This window comes from Kogia breviceps, chromosome 15 (assembly GCF_026419965.1).
Source record: "Kogia breviceps isolate mKogBre1 chromosome 15, mKogBre1 haplotype 1, whole genome shotgun sequence".
Lineage (NCBI taxonomy): Eukaryota > Metazoa > Chordata > Mammalia > Artiodactyla > Physeteridae > Kogia > Kogia breviceps.
The window spans coordinates 74,553,373-74,578,806 of NC_081324.1; the positions used below are offsets into that span (position 1 = coordinate 74,553,373).

The 25,434-nt window shown below is 41.2% G+C and overlaps 1 protein-coding gene across 5 annotated transcripts in view; it reads right to left on the reverse strand.

The window, feature by feature from the left end:
• The window catches only part of HECTD4 (HECT domain E3 ubiquitin protein ligase 4), a 190,698-nt gene that overhangs the window by 57,289 nt on the left and 107,975 nt on the right, over positions 1-25,434 (reverse strand). For all 5 annotated transcript variants that reach the window (XM_059040502.2, XM_059040500.2, XM_059040501.2 and 2 more), the window contains exons 30-48: positions 22,900-23,035; positions 22,665-22,806; positions 22,408-22,574; positions 19,769-19,915; positions 18,902-19,086; positions 16,818-16,971; positions 15,421-15,701; positions 15,000-15,189; positions 13,931-14,012; positions 12,723-12,925; positions 11,886-12,021; positions 10,897-11,079; positions 10,295-10,459; positions 9,729-9,898; positions 8,705-8,820; positions 2,982-3,085; positions 1,651-1,812; positions 1,387-1,535; positions 1,025-1,104 (exon numbers count right to left, since the gene is read on the reverse strand). In XM_059040502.2, coding sequence (XP_058896485.1) covers positions 1,025-1,104; positions 1,387-1,535; positions 1,651-1,812; positions 2,982-3,085; positions 8,705-8,820; positions 9,729-9,898; positions 10,295-10,459; positions 10,897-11,079; positions 11,886-12,021; positions 12,723-12,925; positions 13,931-14,012; positions 15,000-15,189; positions 15,421-15,701; positions 16,818-16,971; positions 18,902-19,086; positions 19,769-19,915; positions 22,408-22,574; positions 22,665-22,806; positions 22,900-23,035 — 2,952 coding nt within the window. The remainder of the gene's footprint in view (positions 1-1,024; positions 1,105-1,386; positions 1,536-1,650; positions 1,813-2,981; positions 3,086-8,704; positions 8,821-9,728; positions 9,899-10,294; positions 10,460-10,896; positions 11,080-11,885; positions 12,022-12,722; positions 12,926-13,930; positions 14,013-14,999; positions 15,190-15,420; positions 15,702-16,817; positions 16,972-18,901; positions 19,087-19,768; positions 19,916-22,407; positions 22,575-22,664; positions 22,807-22,899; positions 23,036-25,434) is intronic.

Consider the following 25,434-nt stretch of genomic DNA (forward strand, 5'->3'; position numbering starts at 1 on the left):
TCCCTCAAGGATAAGCAAAATTACCCCCCAGACTGCTACAAGAAGTTACCTATTGGGTTCAGTGACTTAGTAACCCCTACGCAAGCATCGATCATCTATTATATTTAATAATTTCAGTTTTATCAGAGATGATGCTAAGATGTACTGTCTGAAAATAAGTAGCCAACATGTTTGGCTGCTTCTAATGTCAAGAGGACAGTGCCTATATTTTGCTACTTCTGGAACAGGTAGGACTGATCTCAATTCATCTACTATTACAGATGAAGTTAGTTATATGGAGGCTTAAAAAGAAGAGGGGAAAGATTTTCTTCTTATTAAATTGACTATGTGACTGAAACATCTGGGCAGATGTGCTGAAGCTGGACCAGATGTTTAGGCTACCAAGAGCAAAGTCTACAGCATGTATCTTTACCTATTGATAATGAATTTCTTGAGTGCCTCAAGGCGACTGGTAGAGGGTATTTTTTTTTTTTTTTTTTTTTTTTTTTTTTTTTTGCGGTATGCGGGCCTCTCACTGTTGTGGCCTCTCCCGTTGCGGAGCACAGGCTCCGGATGCACAGGCTCAGCGGCCATGGCTCACGGGCTTAGTTGCTCCGCGGCATGTGGGATCTTCCCGGACCAGGGCACGAACCCGTGTCTCCCGCATCGGCAGGCGGATTCTCAACCACTGCGCCACCAGGGAAGCCCAGAGGGTATTTTTTTGAAGCTATTCATCAATGAAAAGCTGATGAAAGACCAAATTTTGGAGAAACGCAAAATCTCAGATTCTTCTAATGATGGAGGAATGAAAGTCAATGTGACTCCTAAGTTACCAGATGGAGACTTTAATGATAACAGTGCCTCATAAAATGAGAGGTTTTGTGTAAACTAGGGGACAACAATGACAAGTATTTCATTTTCACTGGAAGACAGTGTCTGTTTTCAGTTGCCAAGTTTCATTAATTTTAACCTATTTGATCCAGACCTGGGAACAACAGAAATACACAGGGTTTAAAAAAAAAAAAACAACTCCCACCGCACTCACCAGGAGAGAGAGTCACGTCTAAGCGAACGCTCTTCCACTGTAATAAACTGGAGCCGTTGTAGTGCACGGCTCGGCCATTGCTGTGAAAAAAACAAAGAGAAGTCAAAGACAAGGCTAATCAGTCAACACAGAGGAAGGTAAGTAGTGAGCAGTAGCGTGAGAGTAATCAGAAGAGAAACCCTAAGAGCTGTTCTCATTCACTAAACATGAGTATATTTCCAGCTGGTATTTTCTACATTTTTTAGAGTATAGATTAAAATTATATTACTTTAGTTTTAAAACACCCACATCAAAAAAAAAAAACCCACCCACATCCACTACTTTTTTTTTTTTTTTAAATAACAGTGTGAGTAGCCACTTACTTATGGAAAAGACAAGTGCCCACTGGATTAGTCCAAGCCCCGTCTCTTTTCTCTGCTTCTGTAGCAAAGCCAAAGGAAACTATTGGTCCAGTGTCATCATCACTATCTCCATAGGAAACAATTTCAATTTCCCAGTAGAAAGATGGGGCCTGAAGAAACACGAGAAGTGCACAATCAGAGGGCTCACTGTGGGCCCGTGAACTTCCTCCTTCTCTCACATTTGAAGGAAAGAGGCAGAAGACAGTATGTCATGTGATTTCTCACCTGAATGGGCAGTGGTGAGGTGGCATAGATAAATGTGCCCCGGGGCAGACCGCCCCCAGCGCTGGGGTCAGCCAGGAAGGTGACGGAAGTGAGGTGTGATGAGAACATGCAGGCTCGGACAGGTGGAAACACTCGTGAGGGGCTCCACGTAATCTCTTTGGGCTGCATTGGGGAAAGACACCCTCGTTCAATAGAATTGCAAACACAAAATGGAGATGTTGAGATTTCAAGTGACATTTCTTCTTTTACAGATTTTTAACTTTCTTATCTTGAAATAATTTCAAAGCTACAGAAAAATTGCAAGAATACAGCAACTATTGTATACTCTTACCTAGATGCACTGATTTTTTTGCGATAGAATTCACATAATGTACAATTCACCCAGTTAAAATGTACAATTTAATGGTTTTTAGTATATTCACGGAGTTGTGCAATCATCACCACAATCTAATTTTAGAACATTTCTGTCCCCCTTAAAAGAAATGGTACCCATTAGAAGTCAATTCCCATCCTTCTCTCCTTCCCAGTCCCCGGCAACTACTTATCTGTCTGTTTTCTGTCTCTATGGATTTGTCTGCTCTGGACATTACAAGAAATGGAATCATACAATATGTGGTCTTTTGTGACTGGCTTCTTTCACTTAGCATAATTCAAAGTTTATCCATATTGTAGCATGTATTACCACTTCATTAATTTTAAAGGCTGAATAATATTCCATTGTATGAATATACCCATTTTACGCATTCATTCATCAGTTGATGGACATTTACGTTGTTTCTACTTTTCGGCTATTATGAATAATGCTGCTAAGAACATTCGCAGAATGCCAATATTGAACATTTTTGCCTCTTTTGCTTTTTTTTTCCCCAGTGAAACTTGTTTTTCCCCGTGAGTCTGCTTTTTCTTTTGTTTTATTCACTAGTTTGTTGTATATTTTAGATTGCACATATAAGTGATACCACACAGTACTGACTTCCTCTGTGCCACTTTGGCTTTTTAGTCACTCTTTCTCTCTACGTATACTTATTATTACGAGATGAACTATACATCTACAATTTCGAAAACATTTTCTTTTTCTGCTATTGATAACATAGAAATTATTTACAAATCAATGAGTTCTGCTCCCCTGCTATAATCTTTCAATATTCAGAATGACAAATCAACATGCTTTGACATTCAAGGATGAGAGCGTGTCACTGCAGAGCATACACCTCCAAATGGCTTTGCAAACACCCATTCTCAGTGCCATTAACGTGCTGCTTGGCATTCTATAATTCTTAAGGCGCGTGTTGCAGACAGGCAGCAGGTGTGGGACACTGCAGGGGTCTCACCTGTCTCCGGTCAGCCTGCAGCGGAGGTGGCGGGGGCCGAGCACAGTCCCGGTAGAGCATCCTCAGCCGTTCACACTGCACTTCCACAACTGCCAGTCGCTCTCCTGGAAGGGGGGGACATTGAATATGTGAAAAGAAGTCCTACAACTCCTGAGAGGGCTCCAACTCTTTTGGAGTAGGGTCAGAGCAATAAAATGCTTACAAAAGAAGATTATTCAAATTCTTACAAAAGAGCAAATACCCTGAGACATCTTTGTCTACTACGTGTAGCTCAGCAGCAAAGCAATGGGGTCAAGTGCATGGGCTCTGGCATTAGGCTGCCTGGATTCAGAATCTGGCTCCATTACTTGATATTTACCATCTCACTTCCAATATAGGGGTAATAATAGTACCTGTGCCTCACAGGGTGGTTGTGAAGATGAGCTAAAATAACACAAGTAGAGCCTTTAGCCAAGACCCTGGCACAGGGCAAACACTCAATAAATGAAAGTTCTTATTATCATCTATTAAATGAAAACTACTATTCTTTTTTTTTTTTTTTTAATTTATTTTTGGCTGTGTTGGGTCTTCGTTGCTGTGTGCAGGCTTTCTCTAGTTTCAGCGAGCGGGGGGCTACTCTTCATTGAGGTGCACGGGCTTCTCATTGCGGTGGCTTCTCTTGTTGCGGAGCACGGGCTCTAGGCGCGCAGGTTTCAGTAGTTGTGGCTCGCACGCTCTAGAGCGCAGGCTCAGTAGTTGTGGCACACAGGCTTAGCTGCTCTGCGGCATGTGGGATCTTCCTGGGCCAGGGCTCGAATCCATGTCCCTTGCATTGGTAGGCAGATTCTTAACCACTGCGCCACCAGGGAAGTTCCCGAAAACTATTACTCTTATCATCTAAATTGATTTTCTAAAAGTCTATAACCTGCTGAACATCTATGAGCAAGGCACAGTGCTAGATGTTGGAAAACACAAAGTTAATATGAGCTGAAGCCCCCAGTCTGGGAGAGATAAGACATGTATATGCATACACACATACAATAAAGAACAAAGTGCAAGGCTAGAGTGTGTTATTATGTGACATAAGACACAAACACAGGCACAGATGAGTGACTTCATTCCAGGAGCTAGAAAGGCTTAATAATCAGATCTCAGAGAAGTCAGAATTTCAATAAGCAGAGAAGGGAGAGAATTCTGGATGGGTTGGCACTGTGAGACTACTCTAGAATAGTCAAGCGTTAGATGTCTCAGGAGCACCTCACATGACACACAAAAATTCAAAATGGATCAAAGACCTAAAAAACCTATAGCTAAAACTCTAACTTCTGGAAGAAAATACTGGTATAAATATTTATGACTTCAGATTAGGCAATGGTTTCTGAGATAGGATACCAAAAGCACAAGCAATGAAAGAAAATTTGAGAAACTGGATTCATAAAAATGAAAAATCTTTGTGCTTCAAAAGACACTTGATAAAGTGAAAAGATAACCCACAGAATGGGAGGGAGTACTTATAAATCATATCTGATCAGGGACAAGTATTTCTAGAATATATAAAGAACTGTTATAACTCAACAATAAAAAGACAAATAACCTAACTAAAAACAGGCAGCAAAGCTGAATAGATATTTGTCCAGAGAAGATATACAAATGGTCAATACATATGTGAAAAAATGCTCAACGTCATTAGTCATTAGGAAAAGGCAAATGAGATACCATTTCACACCTACTAAGCTAGTTATAATAAAAAAGACAATACCAGTGTTGGCTAGAGTATGGAGTAACAGGGACCCTCATACGTTGCTGGTGGGAATGTAAGCACAGCCACTTTCAAAAATGGTCCCTCAAAAAAGGAAGCAGTTCCTCAAGTTAAAACACAGAATTGCTGTAAGACCCAGCAATTCCACTCCTATATATATGTGCAACAGAATTGAAAACAGTCATGTACACAAAAACTTATATATGAATGTTTATAACAGCATTATTCATAATAGCCAAAAGTTAGAAACAACACAAGTATTCATAAATTGATCAATGGATAAACAAAATGGTCTATCCATACAATGGAAAGGTATTCAGCCATGAAAAGTAATGAACTACTTGATACCTGCCACAATACCGACAAACCTTGAAAACATTATGCTAAGTGAAAGAAACCAGACACAAAAGGCCACACACATACTATATGATTCCATTTGTATGAAATGCCCAGAACAGGCAAATCCACAGAGACAGGAAGTAGATTGACGGTTGTCAGGGGCTGAGGGAAGGGGGTGGGGATAATGAATATAGAGGGTTTTCTTTGCGGGGGGTGGTTATAAATGTTCTGGAATTAGTGGTGATGGTTGCACAGCTCTGAATGTATTGGGTTGGCCAGAAAGTTCGTTAGGGTTTTTCTGTAACATCTTATCGAAAAACCTGAACAAACTTTCTGGCCAGCCCAATGTTAAAACCCACTGAATTGTATGCTTTAAAATGGTAAATCATGTGGTATGCAAATTATATTTCAACTTAAACAGATGTCTTAGGAAGAATAAGATGTACTATAATAAAAGTAAACCACAGAATATATTTAGGATAGTAGCAAGAAAGATTTATTGACATACCTAGTACCTACAGACACTTAAGACACCTAATATAATCCAATGCTATGGATTAAACAGCGATCAAAGATAAAATAGCCAAAGTGGAGCCAGGAGTGAGGCCAGGCCATGAGGTATGTGTCTAGTGTTCTTTATTTACACCTGGGAGTCAGGGACACAAGTCTAGATCTGTGCTTCCCAACAGACAAACCAAAGAAGGGGGAAACTATTTAGTTATAGATTCGTGGAGTCCATTACATAAATGTAAACTGACTAGTCATAAAGAGCCCAATTATTTTTAATAAACATTTTCCAATTATTTTTGTTAAAATGACTTAAAATTATTCTGAGAGACCTTATACACAGAATGCTGGATGATACAGTGAATAACATCTGCAGCAGTGTCCTTATAAGCAACCAGTAGCAAGTGTTATGGAGACACTTCAGTGCAGATAGGTGGAATCAGACCAAATAATAAGGGAAAAGCAATTCTTAGGAAGAAGGGAGGGAGTGGGGGCTGTTTGGCAGAGTTGAGGCATGTCTGCCACGAAGTAGGCTTAATGTAAGAGGAGATTTTTATAGCATCTAGTATGAGAATAAAAAGCTCCTATGCTACAAATCCAAGAAAGAAAAGGTTGATTGTATTGTACTTTAGCCATAGTAACAAGTATGCCAGACCCGGCTGTAAATTCATTCTAATCTATAAATGACAACTTAACAGTAGTAACTGCACTTAGGAAAGCCAGCCTCTCAGTGACAGCTGCATGCGCCTGACAATCAGCCACTCACATCGGGGCTTCAGGAAGGTAACTGTGATGACAACGGGAAAATACAAAGTGCAAGAAGGAAAAGTTTGGAGAATAATGCATCTGCCTAAACATGAGATAAAAAGCACCCAACTTAAACAGCTGGTAGGGGAGATGAACAGAAAAGAGATAAATTTCAAGAGCATTTCAAAGGAAGAATCAGATATGGCAACTGATTGGATGTGGAAGGACTCAGTGTCTGAGGGTCAAGAATAGCCCGAGTATAACCAAGAATAGGGAATTCGGAAAGGAGAGTGGATTCCAGAGTAAATGATGACTTTGGTTTTTTGTGAGTTTTTTTTAACATCTTTATTGGAGTATAATTGCTTTACAATGGTGTGTTAGTTTCTGCTTTACAACAAAGTGAATCAGTTATACATATACATATGTTCCCATATCTCTTCCCTCTTGCGTCTCCCTCCCTCCCACCCTCCCTATCTCACCCCTCTAGGTGGTCACAAACCACCTAGCTGATCTCCCTGTGCCATGAGGCTGCTTCCCACTAGCTATTCACCCTACGTTTGGTAGTGTATATATGTCCATGCCACTCTCTCACTTCGTCACAGCTTACCCTTCCCCCTCCCCATATCCTCAAGTCCATGCTCTAGTAGGTCTGCGTTTTATTCCCGTCCTACCCCTAGGCTCTTCATGACATTTTTTTCTTAGATTCCATATATATGTGTTAGCATACGGTATTTGTTTTTTAAGATATTTTATTTATTTATTTATTTGGTTGCACCAGGCCTTAGTTGTGGCAGGCAGCCTCCTTAGTTGTGGCACATGTACTCCTTAGTTGCGGCTCACTGGCTCTTTAGTTGTGGCAGGACAACTCTTAGTTGTGGCATGTATGTGGGATTTAGTTCCCTGACCAGGGATCGAACCCAGGCCCCCTGCATTGGGAGCATGGAGTCTTAACCACTGTGCCACCAGGGAAGTACCTCTCTGAGATTTTTTTTAACAGTTGCTGGCTCCACAGAACCATGTTTATTAAGGGAAGGAGATTTGAGAAGTAAAACAGATACAGAATGAAGACAAATTAAAAAGCAAAAACAAACCAACAGAAATCACTGCCACATGAAAAAGGAAAAAATTTAAGGACAGAAAAGAGATTAGAGAGTTACTGAAAAAAGCAAACAGCACAAGAGACAGTAAATAATATAGATAACAAAAATGACCACACACACACACACAAAAAGGATAAAACTAAAACCATTAGGGATGGTAAGGATATCCACTTCTTCCTTACAGTTTATGAAAATGCTAGTACTAGAGCATTGGAGAAATGCTAATCTAATTGTGAACAATTACATTTAGAGTCCTACTATGTCCTTGGGAATAAAGGGTAAATTTTCACTTAAAAAACACCCAGGCCAACTATCAATTTACAGGAAATCTGAGGACAAAAGGACACATTAAATGACATCACAGGATATAATCAGCAAAATCCAGACTGTGGGAAACTCTTCAACAAATAAGTTGCAAGGGAAGAAAAGATACTGAGGGGAATTTTTTTTTAAAAAGAGATTTAAAAGACAGCAATGAATTATAATAGATGAACTTTATCTGGATCCTGATTCAAACAAACAAATGTAAAAACAAGTATTACTTTCTGAGAACATTAGAAAGTTGAACACTGACTAGATATTTAATAATATTAAAGAATTATTGTAAATTTTTTAGATGTGATACTGATATTGTGGTTATTTTAAGAGTCCTTATTTTTGACACACATACTAAAATATTTATGGATAAAATAAAGGAATATCTAAAAATCTGCTTAAAAATAATCCAGGAGGGTGCAGCGTAGATAAAACAGGATTGGCTATGAGTTGATAACTGTTGAAACTAGATGATGGAAATGTGTGGGTTCATTATCCGAAAAAAGTCTCTCTATTCTTGTATTTGTTTGAACTTTTCCATAAACACACACACACAGACATAGAGGAACACACACACACACACACACACAAAGATGGATGTTAGTGCAAATTCTTGATTCTGAATTCTAATGTGGCCAATGACAATAGTCAGAAATTAACTGCAGCTCTAAGGACAGCTCATACATAATTCTAATTGAGAAATAAAGGCAACTAATTAATATGAATGGGGAAAAGAAAACACTCTGACATAGTGGTCCTAAAGTTAAATTGAAAAATGCTGATTTCCTAGTTGGCATATACTGAAGGTTTTTATTTACATTTCTAGATCTGAAATGAAAGTAAATTGTGGTAAGTGTTGTGTTTAGAGTTCAGCTGTTGGATGTGTACATGAAAACAGTTAACATTCCATTATCAAATTATAAATGTGCTGACAAACTTAACCCAATATGGTAGAAAGGAAGGTAACAGGTACTTACCAGCACTGCATTCCTGGGCTACAAGGTTGAGAACTTCAACAGCTGCTGGACACTGCTGTATGAATTCTTCACAAAATAAGCTGTCTTCTAAAAGCTGGGCCATGACCAGGCATGCTCTTAATGTTAAAAGATTTACAATATTTCAAAGTCATCAATGGTCATTCTCTAAAAAGTCAACTGTGAAAAACATTTCAATCAATTTTATCCTCTAATTTAAACAAGGTTCAAACTTCCCATTCCTCTTGCTTTTTTTCTGAGCTGGACTGGTTGGGAAGTATATAACTTCTCTTTTCCCCACAAAGTAATTGCTGACACTGCGTGGACAACTGGAAAAGGGAAAAATGGCTGCCATCTCCCTAAATGAAGTCACCAAGTGCCAGGTGAGAAATCAGCACCATCTCTTAATAGCTCTTCCTAAACGGCGCTCCATGGGCAATATTAATGTTCTGGGAACAAGGGAGGTCCAAACGCTTGGGAAATCTGTATGCTAATCTCTCTCACCTAACTCAAAACACATATTAGAACTTTCTGACAAGTTTCATTGTCAAAAGAAACTTGCTGTTGTTTAATTGTAAATAAACGTATTTTCTTTCCAACTCCAACACTTGCGAACATTCCCTAATTTTCTCCTCAGCAGTTTGGAAAGCAGGTGGACCAGATAGGTACTAATGTGGTCCAAACCACTTTAAAAAAGGCAAAGCTGCAGAAGAATTCCTGTGACAGGACAAAGTTCTTTAACCAAAGCAAATCAGTGGAACCTTATGTATGTGCTCTATATATCAATCATACTTTGTTTATTTACTTTCTTAGGGAAACAGCTAAACTTTATTTCAAAGTGCAGAAACTGGGGAATGCAACAAAAACTGTAGTAAACATAGCACAAGAGGATGGTTTCTGTTACTCGGTTTGGCATGAAGTTCACGCTGCGGACCCGCTAAGCCTGGTGCAGAGGGGCCCATGGAGGACCCCTGTCTCTGTGCCTGCACCACCTCAGCACATTAGGGGAACTTTGGAGGATGCTCACCTTGTTCTTATTTCAGCCAGGAGCCGAACGACTGCCATCACAGGAGCTGACCCATCTCCTGTTGCAGGAAGTGAGGTATGAATAGAGAGACTTCCCTCCTGAGGAAGCAACATGGACTGGACTGCCTGTACTACCTTCTCAGTAATGGACAGTTTATGAAGAGGCAATGCCTGATGGCGGTGGGGGGAGGGGCATGGCAAAAAGTTAAATTCAAGTAGTTAGTTTATAAGAAATGAGGGTGTTATTATCATCTGGAGTTAATTCTCAAAATTTCAGTTAAAAAGAATCAAATCACCATACAGAATTGCAAGCTAGACCCAAACAATTAAACATACAATACACTGTGGAATATTCCAAACCAAAGAAACGAATTTTGTCATCTAGGTACAAATCTCCACACAAATGTTACTATTAAATGATTATGCCCAATAGGTAAATACACGTCACAAGTAAAATTTAAGAAAACCAAGTATTTGTGCTTCTGTACTGTGTATGTGCATATTACTCATTACAGTACGGTTACCATCTGCAGTAACATTTTAAGATGTATTTAAAAATCACCTTACCTCTGATCTTGGAACACAAAGTCTAGACAATGGAATAGTCAGTGTGTCTGATGCTTGCGACGTCTTTCTACAGTCTATGGGTGGGAATTTGACTGTAGCTATACCTTCCTGTTCATTGATAGAAGCCACTACTCCGACACTTCCTGATATTCCTCTACCTAAAACCTAGAGACACAGAGGGATTAGCACTACCTACCAGCTCTGATGGTGTGAGCAATTATCTGATGTGACAAGTGGGAAGAAAAAACTTACAGCTGTCATTACCGGCATTACAGTAATAGTTTCTTATAACGCAGATACCAAGCCCTGAACATGAGTTAAAATAATAGGTCCTAAAACCTTACATCAAGGTGATCACAATATGATACAAATTCAAACTTTCAATTCTAAAATATTGCCAATGTAGTTAACATTACACGGTTTGTACTAATATCTGACTAATCTGCAGCATAGTGTGGATTAGAAGTCACGAGTTTCTTAGCTTAAAGGAACAAGGATTTTTGTCCAACTGGGTGGATGACACTTGTCTTACAGATGAGCAATTAATCAATGGACTTATATACAGGGGAAAGCGATGACTTGGGAAAATGGTGGCTGGTTACCTGAACCTCAGACCCTATCTTGATTGTCTCTTTGAAGCCTCCAAGTGCACACAGTGCAGCGACAGCCTGGCGGGCGATTCTCTGAAGTTTGGCGAGTTTTCTGCCACTACTGCTGCCATTTTCCAGAATGCTTTCTGCATATTTCCCCAATTGTGGAATGTACATCAGCGCACGAGACAGAACCTAAATGTAAGAAGCAGCCCATGCAGTGGGAGATAAAGCTCTGGTTGTTTTGATACTAAGCATGATGCAGTGTCTACAACAGTGCCTGGGTCCCATGTGCTAAAGGAACTCTGGATATGGGAAGGATGAAATAATTATCAGGTATGACCACTGACATTCTTGGCATATTTGCTTATGTGATTGGACAGAACTGGAAATACACAACCTCAAAATATGGGAGAATCAAACACTGTTAATAAAACCCCTGAACTAAAGCAAAAATTTATCTGCAGGAAAACTATAACAGCATACTGCCTACATCTCAACACCCAAGTATCTTTAGGAGACGGTATAAGGTGTTCACATCACGAATGACTGGGAAAAGGGAAATTGATTACCAAACCCTAGTTTTCAGGAAACTGAACTATTGTTTGTAAAGATGAATTACTGACAGAGCACTCAGGGAGTGTAATTCACACAGAGGCCTCCTTAGGACTTAGTAAGTACACTTAAGAAATCCAATAACCCAAGGTTGCATGATTTCCTAATGTTAGTACCAATCGAATACAAGCAAGAAGGAGAAACAGGGAGTGCCATTCTTTTCCTGAGAACACTAGCCTGCCTTCTGTGAAATCAGAACTGGCAGTGAAAGGAGATGTGGGTTAACAGAGTTGAAGCTACTGACTCAAAGCAAATTTCAGGGGAAACACAGTTAACAAGTATATCTGGCCAGTTTAGGAACTCTCTCTTTGTTAGAATGTCCTTTGCTAGAACAGAACATTAACTTCTGTCTTGCTTCCTCTTTTAAGCAGCAACAGCGTACTAGCCTTCTCTGCTGTCGTGGTCCATATCTGAGCAGCATTTGATTCAGGCGCCATCAGCAAGCTGTGAAGCAAGGCGATCACTTCTGCAGCCATGCTGTTTGCTACATGCCCACTGATGAAAGGTCGGACAGGGTCGGTCCTGCAAGTGTCAACAGGGAAAAGTGTCAGTGCCAGTGATGGTGAATAAGGCAGACGAGTGGCTTCAGGCTTGGCACCAGATGCAAACATTTTCTAGTTATAAATACTGGAAAAAGTGGGTTTCGGTGACTCCCATTCTTTCTGGTAACTGAAGAAGCCTTGGAAACAATGGACCTCAAACCTTTAACTGTATAAACCATCGTGATCAAGGAAAGGACCTACACTACATCTGCTTCTGGCTGGCAAGCACAGAACCTCACACAAACTTCCCAGGGGCAACATGCATTTATCCTTCCTCCAACTAGAAAGAAGCTTCTGTGTACAGTTGGGATGGTGACAAGTATTGTTTGGATGAAGTAAAGGCAGCAAGGACAGAATTTACTATTTTTACTACTCAAAAAAACCATAGTTGGTGTTCCTGGTGGTGGCCTTTCTCAGAAAAACAATCCTCCAGCCACATATGTCCACTCAGCCCGGAGGGCCTCCTTATTTGTCCCTCACAACCTCGGATCCACCTGGATGGTCATCACTTTCTGACTTGACTTTGAGAACAACTGCTACAACGGATGGGTATTTTAAGGCCTCAGTCCTCATTTCCAGCAGGTCAAGGGGGGGATATAAAATTAAAACCCTCAAAACAAATCCTTTACAAAGTAAGTCTGAGAAGAGTGAAGACAGCTTCCACCCTGTGAAAGGTTTTACCTGGCAAGTTCAGAGTTCCTCTCTCGGCAAATGGAAGTTTGGGCGGTTTTCTTCTTGTCCCCTGTGGACAGTCCACTCACAGTCTCCGGGTTGAGCGATTCCACGGGTGGCCCGACGCTGACGATGAGGCCAGACTGTGCCCACTTGGTTGCTTTTCGCAGAGCAGCTGCCGCCTCTTCTGTAATCACCTCGCAGCAGCCACCCTGGGGACCAGATTGAAGGCATCATGATATGCTTTTCGCGCTTCTCAGCACTATACTTTAAAAATCTGTTTCCCCTAATCCAGGCTCATTTTTATAAATTCATATATTAACATATTATATGTAGAAAGTTAAATCTCCACAAACATCCTTTGTCCTCACCCAGTCAGAGATCACTGTTAGTCCTCTAGAATTTTTTCCATGCAGATTCTGACATACATAATCATAGGCCACGCTACACAGTTTTGATTTCTTTTTTACCAGTTATCAAAACATCATGAATTGTGATCATTGATATGAACCTGATACCATAAAATATCATGAATATTCATGTCTATATATTTAGACCTACCTGATTATAGTTGTACAGTATTTCATTATATGAATGTAATAATTTCTTTAACAAATCCCCTATTTATGGGTATACAGATTCTATTTTGTTTTTTACAAACAGGACTGCCAAGGACAGGCTTATCTCTGGATACTTGAAAATGCCTATTTACCCTCACCTTGGCAATAATGGGTACCATCGATCTTAACATTATCAGTGCGACAGGTAAAAATGATATGCTACTATTGTTTTATTACTTCCCTTTAATTATTTATCGTGTAATCTGTGAGCCTGAGCATATTTTTATATTTTCATGGGCTTTTTTGTCTTTATTTCTTATTATCTATTATTATTACTCTTTTAACCTTTCACCCTATGGTCACATTTTTTTTTTTTTTGGATCATTTTTAAAGTATTTTTAGGCTGTAGAACTATCTTAACAGAGCTAAGAAAATTTCTAGGTCAAAACCAAGAGTTCTCTTCTATATTTTAACATTAATGATACATTGATTTTGACTAGTTCTCTTGAAAATGGCCTCAGTTAAGCCACTGTCTTCAATTTCTCACCCTGTGGTAACTTGAAATATTTTTAAAAATTTCTCCTGAAAACCTGAAGCCTGCCACATGTTCTTCGACTGTGGCACTTGGCGGAACAGGCTCCTCCATATCAGGGTTACCTTTGTCATGTCGCGGTCCATTTTCACGACTTTCTCCATGTTGGCACCAGTACCAAGTCGGAAGGGCCGTCCTTCTGAGCTACTAAAATGGGAAGGCAGAGAGAGGCCATGATTTTACAGGCATGGACACAGGTTGGGGAGGCCTCAGTGAGTGATCTAAATCCCAAAGTGAGGGGATTTTAACAACAGCTTGGATTGCTGCCTTGGTGTGAATGACTGGATCTTCCTAACAATTCAGCTCCCCCTGCCTCCTAAACCTGGCTCTCAAAAAAATCTTTCACCAAATTTGTACTATGACATTTCACAGTGCCCAGGAATGTTCCTTGGAAGTTTCTTCATCTATGTGCTGACTTGCCCTGACCCCGCTTAGTCTATGCCAACAGCCTAGTAGTGCTTTCGGTTGCCATGAGAGCAGACAAGGGACCCAATTATGAGGGTGACACCATCATTCAATCATTTATTTGAAGAGAGGACTCTTCCATCTGAACATAAACACCTCTCCTAAATTCCCTTGTGCTCCGTGGGACCTTCTCATTGTCCTGGATTCCACTGACAGGGCCCTGTAGATTTGTAATCTTTGGACAGTAATTATATATGTTTACTTCCTTGTTGAGCAATCATACCATTCATCCTTTGATTAAATAAAGCTATAAAAAAGTTTCTTATTTCTTCACCTCACAGTCAATGGTGTCCCTAAATTTACTGATGGCTGAAGGATGCCAAGAACTGAAAACCAAGCTGCATTATTCCTTCTCAAAGCCCAGGTCACACTATAGACTCCTCGTGGGACACAAATGATACATTCTCAACAGGACTTTCACTCTGTTGGGTCTGGAGAGACAGTACCAAGTTGTGGTTAAAAGTTTGGGTTCTGCGTCAGAGGACCCTGCATTTATATTTCAGCTCTGCCTCAGTTTCTCTGTATGTAATGACAGGGATGATAGTAACATTGATTACCTCGTAGGGGTGTTAAGAGGGCTGAGACAGTTGATACCTGTAAGGGGCTTACTCAGCACAGTGCCTGCAACATGGCTAGTGCTTGATGGCACGTAGCTATTACAATCATCACCTTAGTAATGGTTGGAGAACTTCATGGGATGACTGGTCTTCCCGCTTGTGGATAAAGATAGAGAGCTTGCCATCCACTGCTTCACTCTCTTCTCCAGGGTCTTTATCTCCTTTTAAGGAACTCTTGGGGCTGGTTTTTGTCAACGTGGTGTCAGGTTCGGAAGCGGTTGGAGAAAGGACTGTCTGACATCCTTTAAGCAAATAGAAAAATTGCAAAGTTGTTTGTGCGGCTCCCCTGTACAAGGAAAGCACTGACTTTGGAATCTCTCTTCCTCCCTCTCTCCCGCTCTGTCCCTTCTCCGCTCTCTCTCCCTTCTATCACAGGAAGCACAGCTGCAGTTGTGGACAAGGGAAAGCTCGGTCTGACCGTCCATGGGAAGTGAGCGCCTCAGTGTCATTCTTCCGTCCAGGAGGCTACTCACCTGGGACCACATAATCTGCTAGCTTTGCTAAGAGCAACGAGGCGATCTTGGACGCTGGGTCACTGGGATCCTCTTGCTCGCTGTTTAGGGAGGGGACAGAGTAGCTCCAGGGTGGGAGCTCCACATTCCCACAGTCTTCTACGCTCATCAGCGGGAGTGCTGCCCGGCACAGCTGAAGAATGATAAGGACCAGCTTTGGGGACGGGCGTTGGTCAAGCAGCAGGGAGAGGAGTTTGGACACACAAGCTGGCTGGCTCAGGATGGCTTTACCTATGTGACTCCTGCAAAAGGAGGAAGAAAAGGTCCACAATACTGAGAATGTTATCTACAGAAATTCAGAAGCAAAAGCTCCCTAAATGAGGTTAAACAAACTGATGACTTCATATTTAATGAGGAAGACACAGATTTGGCAATATGTTTTTATGAAGGAGAATTAAGGATTTTTGTAAACATCTGATGAAAGCTCATAATTGACCAACAATATTTTAAAAGATTTTTGAATATTTTCTGATACCTGATGTTTATTTAATTGAGATCCTATAGTTCAGCACGATTCACAGAACACCAAGACTTAGAAACCCAAGCTAGGAGGCTTTTAGTTTAGTCTTTTATTCCTTTTTAAGAAGTGCTTCAAGACCAAAGAGATCATACAGTGTTGTACTGGCCTCAAGAGTCTGGGATCTGCCACAGCTGAACCGGTTACATTTCAGCAGAAACCAAAGAATAAGCAGCCTTATGTGGACAAGGTTTTGTGGGCCTCACAGCTCACACATGATTAAACCTCCACAGAATATCTTCTTTTTTTTTTTTTTGCGGTACGCAGGCCTCTCACTGTTGTGGCCTCTCCCGTTGCGGAGCACGGGCTCCGGACGCGCAGGCTCAGCAGCCATGGCTCATGGGCCCAGCCGCTCCGCGGCATGTGGGATCTTTCCTGACCAGGGCAGAAACCGGGTGCCCTGCATCGGCAGGCGGACTCTCAACCACTGCGCCACCAGGGAAGCCCAAAATATCTTCTCTTAAAGACACAGCATGAGAAGGTGAATTAATTACAGGTCCTGGCTGATTATTCTTTAATCTTGCTATAATGAAGGTAAAGGTGTTTGGTTACTGAATGCAATTGTATTGACTGAAAAGGCTAGCAGCTGTTGCCAGTAAAGTATTGAAGCAAATGATAATATGTTATTTTATGATGTAGATAGTCACCTAAATAATTTTCTTATTTTGGAACTAAATGCTATTTTTCAGTGACTTCATCATCTGCTATTTTTCTTGACGCAGGAGCATATCAGGATGGCCTAGGAAGTTAGATGTTTCTAAAGACAACCACCCGCAAAGGAAGCCAAATCACTCAGAGGAAAAGCCCCCTCCTCCCACAGCTCCAGCCGGGCCTTCCTTACCTCGAGAGGTCATTGAGAAGACTCAGGACGTCCTGGAGGGCATCGTTCCCGGCAGCCTGGTTGCCGCAGCTCTCCGTCGCTCGGGCGAGGTGGTTAGTGAGAAGGCTGGACACCTGACGGGCCAGACCTGAGTGCACAGCCTCTGTGGAGCCGCCTTCAGAGTGCAAGAAAGGAGAAGTGCGGTGAAAGCTCCAGGAAGGCAAGGCGAGTGCAGGTGTGGCGAGCCTGCATTAAGGGCCTCCCTTCGCCCAATTTTTCTATAACCTGCTCAGTATATTTCATTAGCCATCCAATTAGTGTCTCCTCATTAGATAACAACTGCACATAAACAAGGTAACAGTAACTTGAAAAATGATTCAGTGTTGGGGAAAGACATTCCTCTTAATTAAAACTGAATATAATTAATCCACACAAAACCCAGAAACATACTTTGATTGACAGGCAAGAATCACCATTTTACTATGATGAAAATATCTTGTTTTTTTTTTTTAGTGAAGTACAGTTGATGTACAATATAAGTTACAGCGTATAACATAGTGACTTGTAATTTTTAAAGGTTGTACTCCATTTATAGTTATTATATAATATTGGCTATATTCCCTATGTTGTACAATATACCCTGTAGCTTATTTTATACACAACAGTTTGTACTGCTTAGTCCCTTACCCCTATAGTGCCCCTCCCCGCCCCTCTCCCCACTGGTAACCACTAGCTTGCCCTCTATATCTGTGAGTCTGTTTCTTTTTTGGAAAACATCTTGATGTTTAACTCACACCCTACCTCTTCTCAAACACAATAAAAGACATTTTTTGGTCTTTCCATTTTCACTGTAGTTCCAGAGCCTTCCCCAAACATCTCTCGTAAAGGCCACAAAAATTATTTGCCATTTACTGTTCATTCTGCCTGGAAGTCTTCTTTATCCTTCAAGAAGAACTCACATGTTACCCACTTTGGGAAGCTTTGCCTGACCCCTAGCACAGCTGGTCTGCAGGGACCTCTGTGCTCCCACAGCACTTTGTGTGCACCTTGATCATGGCACTGATTGCACAGTAATCATTCGTTCATTGGTCTATTTCCCCCGCTGGACCATATATTTTAAGGTGAGGAACGATGCCTTATTCATCTTATGCCTGGTTCTCAGGACAATAAAATGCACAGTGAATGAATAAATAAACAAGCTATAAACCTGGGATACTATGGAGAAGTTATCCTTCAAGTTTACTTTTTAAATTGGATTGGTGACTGAAAATATAATCTGGAAATAGCACCTCAAAAGTGCAACTGAAAAATCATTGCATAAAAATATTTATTCGGACACCGTTAGCAGTGTTGACAAAAAGGAAATGAAAGATGTCTTCAATTTCCTGGGGTTACTGTACTCCTTCAGGTGGTTATCGTTCCTCCCCACCCCCTCAGCTTTACTGAGGTATGATTAGAAAATAAAAATTGTATATATTCAGATTGTAGAACGTGAATTTTTAAAAAATGTGTACAACGTGATGATTTAATATGCATATACACTGTGAAATGATTACCACAATCAAGTTAGTGAATACATCCATCACCTCCCATAGTTACCTGTGTGGGGGGGAGGGGATAAGAACACAAGATTCTCTCAACAACTTTCAAGTATAAAGTATTATTAATTCTAATCACAATGCTGTATATTAGATCTCCAGAACTTATTCATCTTATAACTGAAAGTTTGTCCCTTTGAACAACATCTCCCCATTTCCCCCTGCCCCCTAACCATGGCAACCACTGTTCTATTGTTTCTATGAGTTTGGCTTGTTTAGATTCCACATATAAGTGAGATGGCTGCAGTATTTGTCTTTCTGTGTCTGGCTTATTTCACTTAGCATAATGTCCTCCAGGTTAGGATACTGTTTACTGTCATAGAGTAGTGATAAATTTTCATAGAACCATGCCGATGAAGAGGCTCCCATGATATCATAATTGATTCAACCAATCTACTTATGTAATTTAATATAGCTTTTCTTTCCCCCATCCAGCACAAATACTTAATACATAAACACATCAATAGAAGAAATCAATGAGCTCCAGAAAGGAATCCTGCTTCTCACCTTCTTCTTTTTCCCATTCAACACAGCGGTTGGCAAGCACCTGGAAGGCTGCCCAGGCCATGGTGGCCACCTTCTGCTTCTTGGTTTGCTTCTCACTGGAGCTGGACTCAGTCTGACTGCTCAAGCTACACAGTCGATCCATGAGCTGAACAAGGCCACTGCGCACCAGGCACTTCTCTTCACTCCTGAGCCAGGCAGAAAGGGTTGAATGAAAGAAATATAACTGACCAGCCCTTAGGAACTTCTCACTTAAGATTCAGGTTATCAAAGGGCCATAAAACATGTCAGTATAGTTCCTTGTCCACAACCTAGGATACCAATGTATAACTCAACATAGAAATTTTTTAGAATGAGTATTTTCCTTCATAAATAATGAACTTCAAGTTCTGGTTAATTCATATAGAACAGCAAAGTAAAAATCGATGGAATCAATACAAGGTTACCATAATAGAAAAAAACTACATATTTTATCATAAGGGGATTCAAAGAATGACTTCATGAATTCTTGACATCTTCAAACTATTAATCAAGTAACTAAGAGAGGATATAAATGTGCAAAGGCAAAAAATTTTGCTCAATATATAAGTAATTTCCTAGGGACCTATTTCTTTCCTTCAAACTTCTCCATTTTGACAATGTAATATAACCCCTAATGAGGATTCACATTTGATCATGCAGGAACTCAACAATAAGGAATTTACATAGTAACTTTAAATGTCTGTCAGGAGACAAGCTCATTTAATCAGTGATAGTGTCACTGGATAATCAAAACCAAAAAATCCAATTTTTTAAATTAAAAAATATTTCTATTTAATCAACGACATTGAGGTGTACCTTACTAACAATAAAAAGCATTTCCTTGCTTACCTGGTGTAAGGTATAGTACATAAGAGTCCGATGCTATTCGCACAAGCAATAGGGTAACGGGCGCACAAAGACACAACAGAGGTCATGGTCTCACCGAAGGCTTCCTGGACCTGCTCGACCATCCCACCACAGGTTAGTTCTTCAATTCTAGGGAACAGAACCAAAGCTCAGACTTCCTCAACCATGTCAAGAAAGGCGATAGTGAACACAAGAACAAGAGAGTTCTTCTGAGAAACCCAAGAGTGTCTAGATGAATCCAGAACTGAAGGAATCTTGGAGATAAGTGTTTCCCAAACTGCAGGATCACAGAAGGCTGTTGGGCAGGATTTCTAAGTGTGCCTCAAAGACAATGCCCACACTCAAGAAAAGTCTGGGAGGGCTTCGCTGGTGGCACAGTGGTTAAGAATCCGCCTGCCAATTCAGGGGACACAGGTTCAACCCCTGGCCCGGGAAGATCCCACATGCCATGGAGCAGCTAAGCCCGTGCGCCACAACTACTGAGCGTGCACTCCAGAGCCTGTGTGCCACAACTTCTGAAGCCTGTGTGCCTAGAGCCCGTGCTCCACAACAAGAGAAGACACCACAATGAGAAGCCCGAGCACTGCAATGAAGAGTAGCTCCCACTCGCCACAACTACAGAAAGCCCGTGTGCAGCAACAAAGACCCAACAGAGCCAAAAAAAAAGAGAAAAGTCTGGGAAATCCCAGGTTAGGTAAAGGTAAGCAGGGTTCCTCACTGCAGGACTACTCAGAACCTTTGAAGGTTAAAGTCTTTCATATCTCTAGGAGCAAGAGAATGGCACCCAACATTATCCAAACTTATTTAATAATGAAACCATTCATTTGAGGCATGGCTACAACATTCCATGCAGCACTGAATACTGTAAATGCAATTGCACTAATGAGAAAACCAAGACACAAACAGATTAGCGAAGCGTCCTTTGCAAGTTCATACTCTGATTATGAGAAGAATATGAGAATCCTGTTGGGAAATAAGACTTTCCCAATGTAAAAACACAACCTGGGATAGATTCTATGGCAATTAATGTTAGCTGAAAACTGGGACTATCAGATTTATCTACAAAGATATACAACATAATATGTTTATAACAGTAAAAATAAATAAAAATTAAGGTTTAAAAATAGGAAATTGGCTTTAAAAAGGTCCAGGGATATGATGCAGTGCTATCCGAGCACTAAAAACATTATAGGAGATCACTACGGTTAGACTAGAGGCTGAACAAATACACTAAAACATTAATAGGTTTTATTTTAAGACGCTGGATTTACAGGTGATTTTTATTTCATACTTTGGGATTTTCTGCATTTTCTTTTTAGATGTCTGACACATGGCATTAATAATGTCAAGAGGGAAATGTAATGAGGGGAAAAAAGAATAATGCTGCTAGTGTTATAGAGAAACTACTCTGGAAGTAAGCTGTGGCAGTCACTAGTGTTACTCACTACGCCTTCTGGGCACCGCTGCGGTTGGGTGGGCATGTGACTATTCTGGCCAATGAGCCAGAGGTGTGACAAGGGCCCTGAAAGCTTTCGAGATGGTGGTCTCCTCCTCTGTCCTGAGACCTGCAATGGACGTGATCAAGAACTAAAATTTTGTTTTTTCTGCAGTGAAGAGCAGCCCCCACTCCATGCAACTAGAGAAAGCCTGCACGCAGCAATGAAGACCCAACACAGCCAAAAATAAATAAATAAATTTAAAAAAAAAGATATTTGATCTAGTAAAAATAAGCACCAAAAATATAGGGATATAAGGTTGTTGACTGCAGCACTATTGTTAATGCAAAAGGAAACCAAAACAGAAAGAAGGAAGAAAGGAAGGGCGGAAGAAAGGAAGGAGAGGGAAAGTGAAAGAGAGAAAGAAACAATAAATGAACCTATGTGTCCATCAGTAGCGGATGAGTTAAATAAAATATAACCATCTATACAATGGAGGTCCATGAAGTTCTTAAAAGCTATAATGCAGATCTACACATATGAACATGAAACGACACAGATATCCAAGATATATTGAGGAAGACAACTGATTACAGTAAGGCCTGTGTAATATAATCTGAATTGAGTTTTTAAAAAATCATACACATACACACTTAAGCATACAAAGAGAATGAAATAGTCATTACGTATGCGTAGTTGATACAACAAGCTCTTAATGAACAGAGTGGAATTTAGGAAGGGAAGGGAAGGAGACTTTTACTTTCTGTTATATGCGCTGAATTTTTAAAATTAAATCTTGTACCAGTTTTTTTTTTTTTTTTTTTTGTGTGTGTGTGTGTGTGTGTGTGTGTGTGTGTGTGTGGTACGCTGGCCTCTCACTGTTGTGGCCTCTCCCGTTGCGGAGCACAGGCTCCGGACGCGCAGGCTCAGTGGCCGTGGCTCACGGGCCCAGCCGCCCCGCGGCATATGGGATCTTCCCAGACCGGGGCACGAACCTGTGTCCCCTGCATCTGCAGGCGGATTCTCAACCACTGCGCCACCAGGGAAGCCCCTTGTACCAGTTTTGTTAAAGTATATTATTTTTTGGGAAAACATTAAAATCTAAGATCTTGCCCCAAGAGTAATCTCTGGAATGGCTTTCACCCATTCCAGACAGGACAGTATAAACTAACAGAAACAACTGACCTGGGTCCTCCCTGAAGGACCATAGTCACCGGACCCACAAGATGTGTCACTCCTCCGACTCGCACGGCAGCCGTCAGCAATTCCCGCATGTGCACCAGCGCCTGCTTGCGAGTGTTTCCCCGCCGCCACCTTGTCTGCGCAGCCAAAAGAAAGCTGCTGCTGGACACCTGAAACGCATGAAAAGGAAGTACACCTGACTCCTGCTGTCACACGACCCCTCGCGCTTATCCACCTGTGGTCGGCAAAACGTGACATACAGCTTGGTCAGGGCTGGTGCCGATGAAAGCAAACAGCTGCCCCAGCAGGACGCTGTAGGTGGGCTTGTCCCTGCTGTCCTCGATGGCCAATGACTGCAAGAGCGTGAAGGAGCTGCTGCGGTGGCTGGTCACGTGGCGCCGCCTACAGCCAAACAAGAAAGCCGCTCAGGGAGTGTATTGCGATGACAGTGTTCAGCCGCAGGTGGGAATCCGACCTTGGCCATTAGCTATTTACCTCTGATTTGCTCTAGTAAATTCCAAATCTTCGTTACCAATCATTTCCAGGTCAGAAGGAGCCGACATGCTGCGAAGAAAAACAGGCTGCCTCACAGCATGAGATATCACCTTTGTTTCAGAGGCTGATTTACAAGCTGGAATAGAAAGGAAGAAGAACGTTGACATATCTGCTATCCTATTTGTAAGGATGGCAGCAACAGCGAAAAGTAACAAGGAACCACCAAACTGTCTAAGAGTATATTTGCTTTCCAGTTCAGCCACCAAACCAGCTAGCACAGCACACAGATGATTTTTAGGCCGATTTTTTTTTTTTTTTGGTGGGGGCGCCGAGCCGCACAGCTTGTGGGATCTTAGTTCTCCAACCAGGGACTGAACCCGGGCCTTCAGCAATGAAAGTGCGAAGTCCTAACCACTGGACTGCCAGGGAATTCCCTAGGCCAATTTTTTTAAAACCTTGAATATTGAGGTTTAAAACCTCGAATATCAAGGTTAAAAATTACTTTATCTTGAAAAACTAAACTCTTTTTATCAAATTGGGTTTCCAAAGAAAGGCTGAAAAATTCATTTAATTTTGTAAACCATCAGTGTTAACTTTAATATTAAGCATTCCAAAAAGCAAGAGAGGTCAGAGAAAGTAATTTCTAGAAGCAAAAAATCTTAATTCAAATAAATCTAGATCCTTTTTTTTTTTTTTTAAAGAGATGGTCTTTGTTCCCCCTTTAATCCTGGATTTATTTAGCTGACTTACTGCCATTTGGTGATACCTCTGCTTTGATCATAGTTGATGTGAGTAAATATCACACTTTAGCTAGAATCTGACCAGCCCTTCCTATAAGATATATACTCCTATCAAGGAAATAGTTGTTTTGTAAAAGAACACTTTAATGGAAGCAGACAAAACTGCATGTGAAGACAGGCTAAGAAAAAAAGATGTTAAGAAAATTGAGGTCATTTTGAATCTGTCTTAAAAATGGTTAGATAGCTTCAATCTAAAAAAATTATAATTTTTGAAGACATTATCTCTTAGGAAACTACTGGTTCGTCATCTCTGATGCCAAAAGCCTCTTGGAAAGCACCACCAGCCTTACTGAGTGGGTAAGTCTTTTATGGGACCTTTAATGAACACGGGCTAATGTGGCCAGGGACATGGTGTAGCTGACCATCTTAGCATGTGATCGATCATACTGCACACCTGGCATGCTTCCCCTGCTGCAGGGGGACCCTATTACTGGGGTCAGAAACCTGGGAGTCATCCTAGACATCTCTCCCTAGTGAGAGGAGCCCTGGGCAATCAGATGGGATGAAAACAAGTTCACTTGCTCCATAGTGTCCATTGGGCAATGAGTCTAGACAACATGGAGTCTTTAAGAACATGTTTATGGGCCTCCCTGGTGGCGCAGTGGTTAAGAATCCGCCTGCCAATGCAGGGGACACGGGTTTGAGCCCTGGCCCGGGCAGATCCCACATGCCGCGGAGCAACTAAGCCCGTGTGCCACAACTACTGAAGCCCGCGCACCGTGCTCTGCAGTAAGAGAAGCCACTGCAATGAGAAGCCCACGCACTGCAACGAAGACCCAACGTGGCCAAAAATAAAAATAAATAAAATTTTTTTAAAAGAAAGAGAGAAAGAAAAGAACATGTTTATGACTTCTTCTCTCAGAGTAAGAATTAACATTTGCTATTATGGGCTCTGCCCAGTGTTCTGGGTCTGGCTTAAGTGAGAAGACTCGTTGATTTCCCTGAGAAATGCGTTTTCAAGCTAGCAATTAAAATGTGACCAGGAGGGCTCCCCTGGTGGCGCAGTGGTAAGAATTTGCCTGCCAATGCAGGGGACACGGGTTTGAGCCCTGGTCCAGGAAGATCCCACATGCCACAGAGCAACTAAGCCCATGCGCCACAACTACTGAGCCTGCACTCCAGAGCCCGCAAGCCACAACTACTGAAACCTGCGTGCCGAGAGCCTGCGCTCCGCAACAAGAGAAGTCACAGCGATGAGAAGCCTGCACACCACAATGAAGAGTAGCCCTCGCTCGCCGCAACTAGAGAAAGCCCACGCGCAGCAACGAAGACCCAACGCAGCCAAAAATAAATAAATTAATTAATTTTTAAAAATGTGACTAGGAAAAATATTAATAGTGGAAATTCATGCTAGAAGGTTCCACATAATTACTAAAGAGGAAATGCAAACTCAGCTTCAAGTAAAGAGAAAAATATGATGCATTCCAGGATTCACAATGTTGACTAATTATATGTTACTATGAAAATGACAATCCATAATCTAAAAATGAGGGGCACTGAGATTATAAAAATACATGTCATTGGGCTCCTTAGATGCTTCCCCTCAAAACTAGACAAGGCAGATGACGAGGCACCCCTGATGCTCAGATGACTCACAAAACACCACATGAATTCAATGAAAAGTACTTCTTGGCTGGAAAAAGTAAAAGGCAAAATAAAAAAGTTGAAATTTCCTTTTTTTCCTTTCTATGAGTACACAAGAGTGATTTTCTTTTCTTTTCTTTTTTTTTTTTTA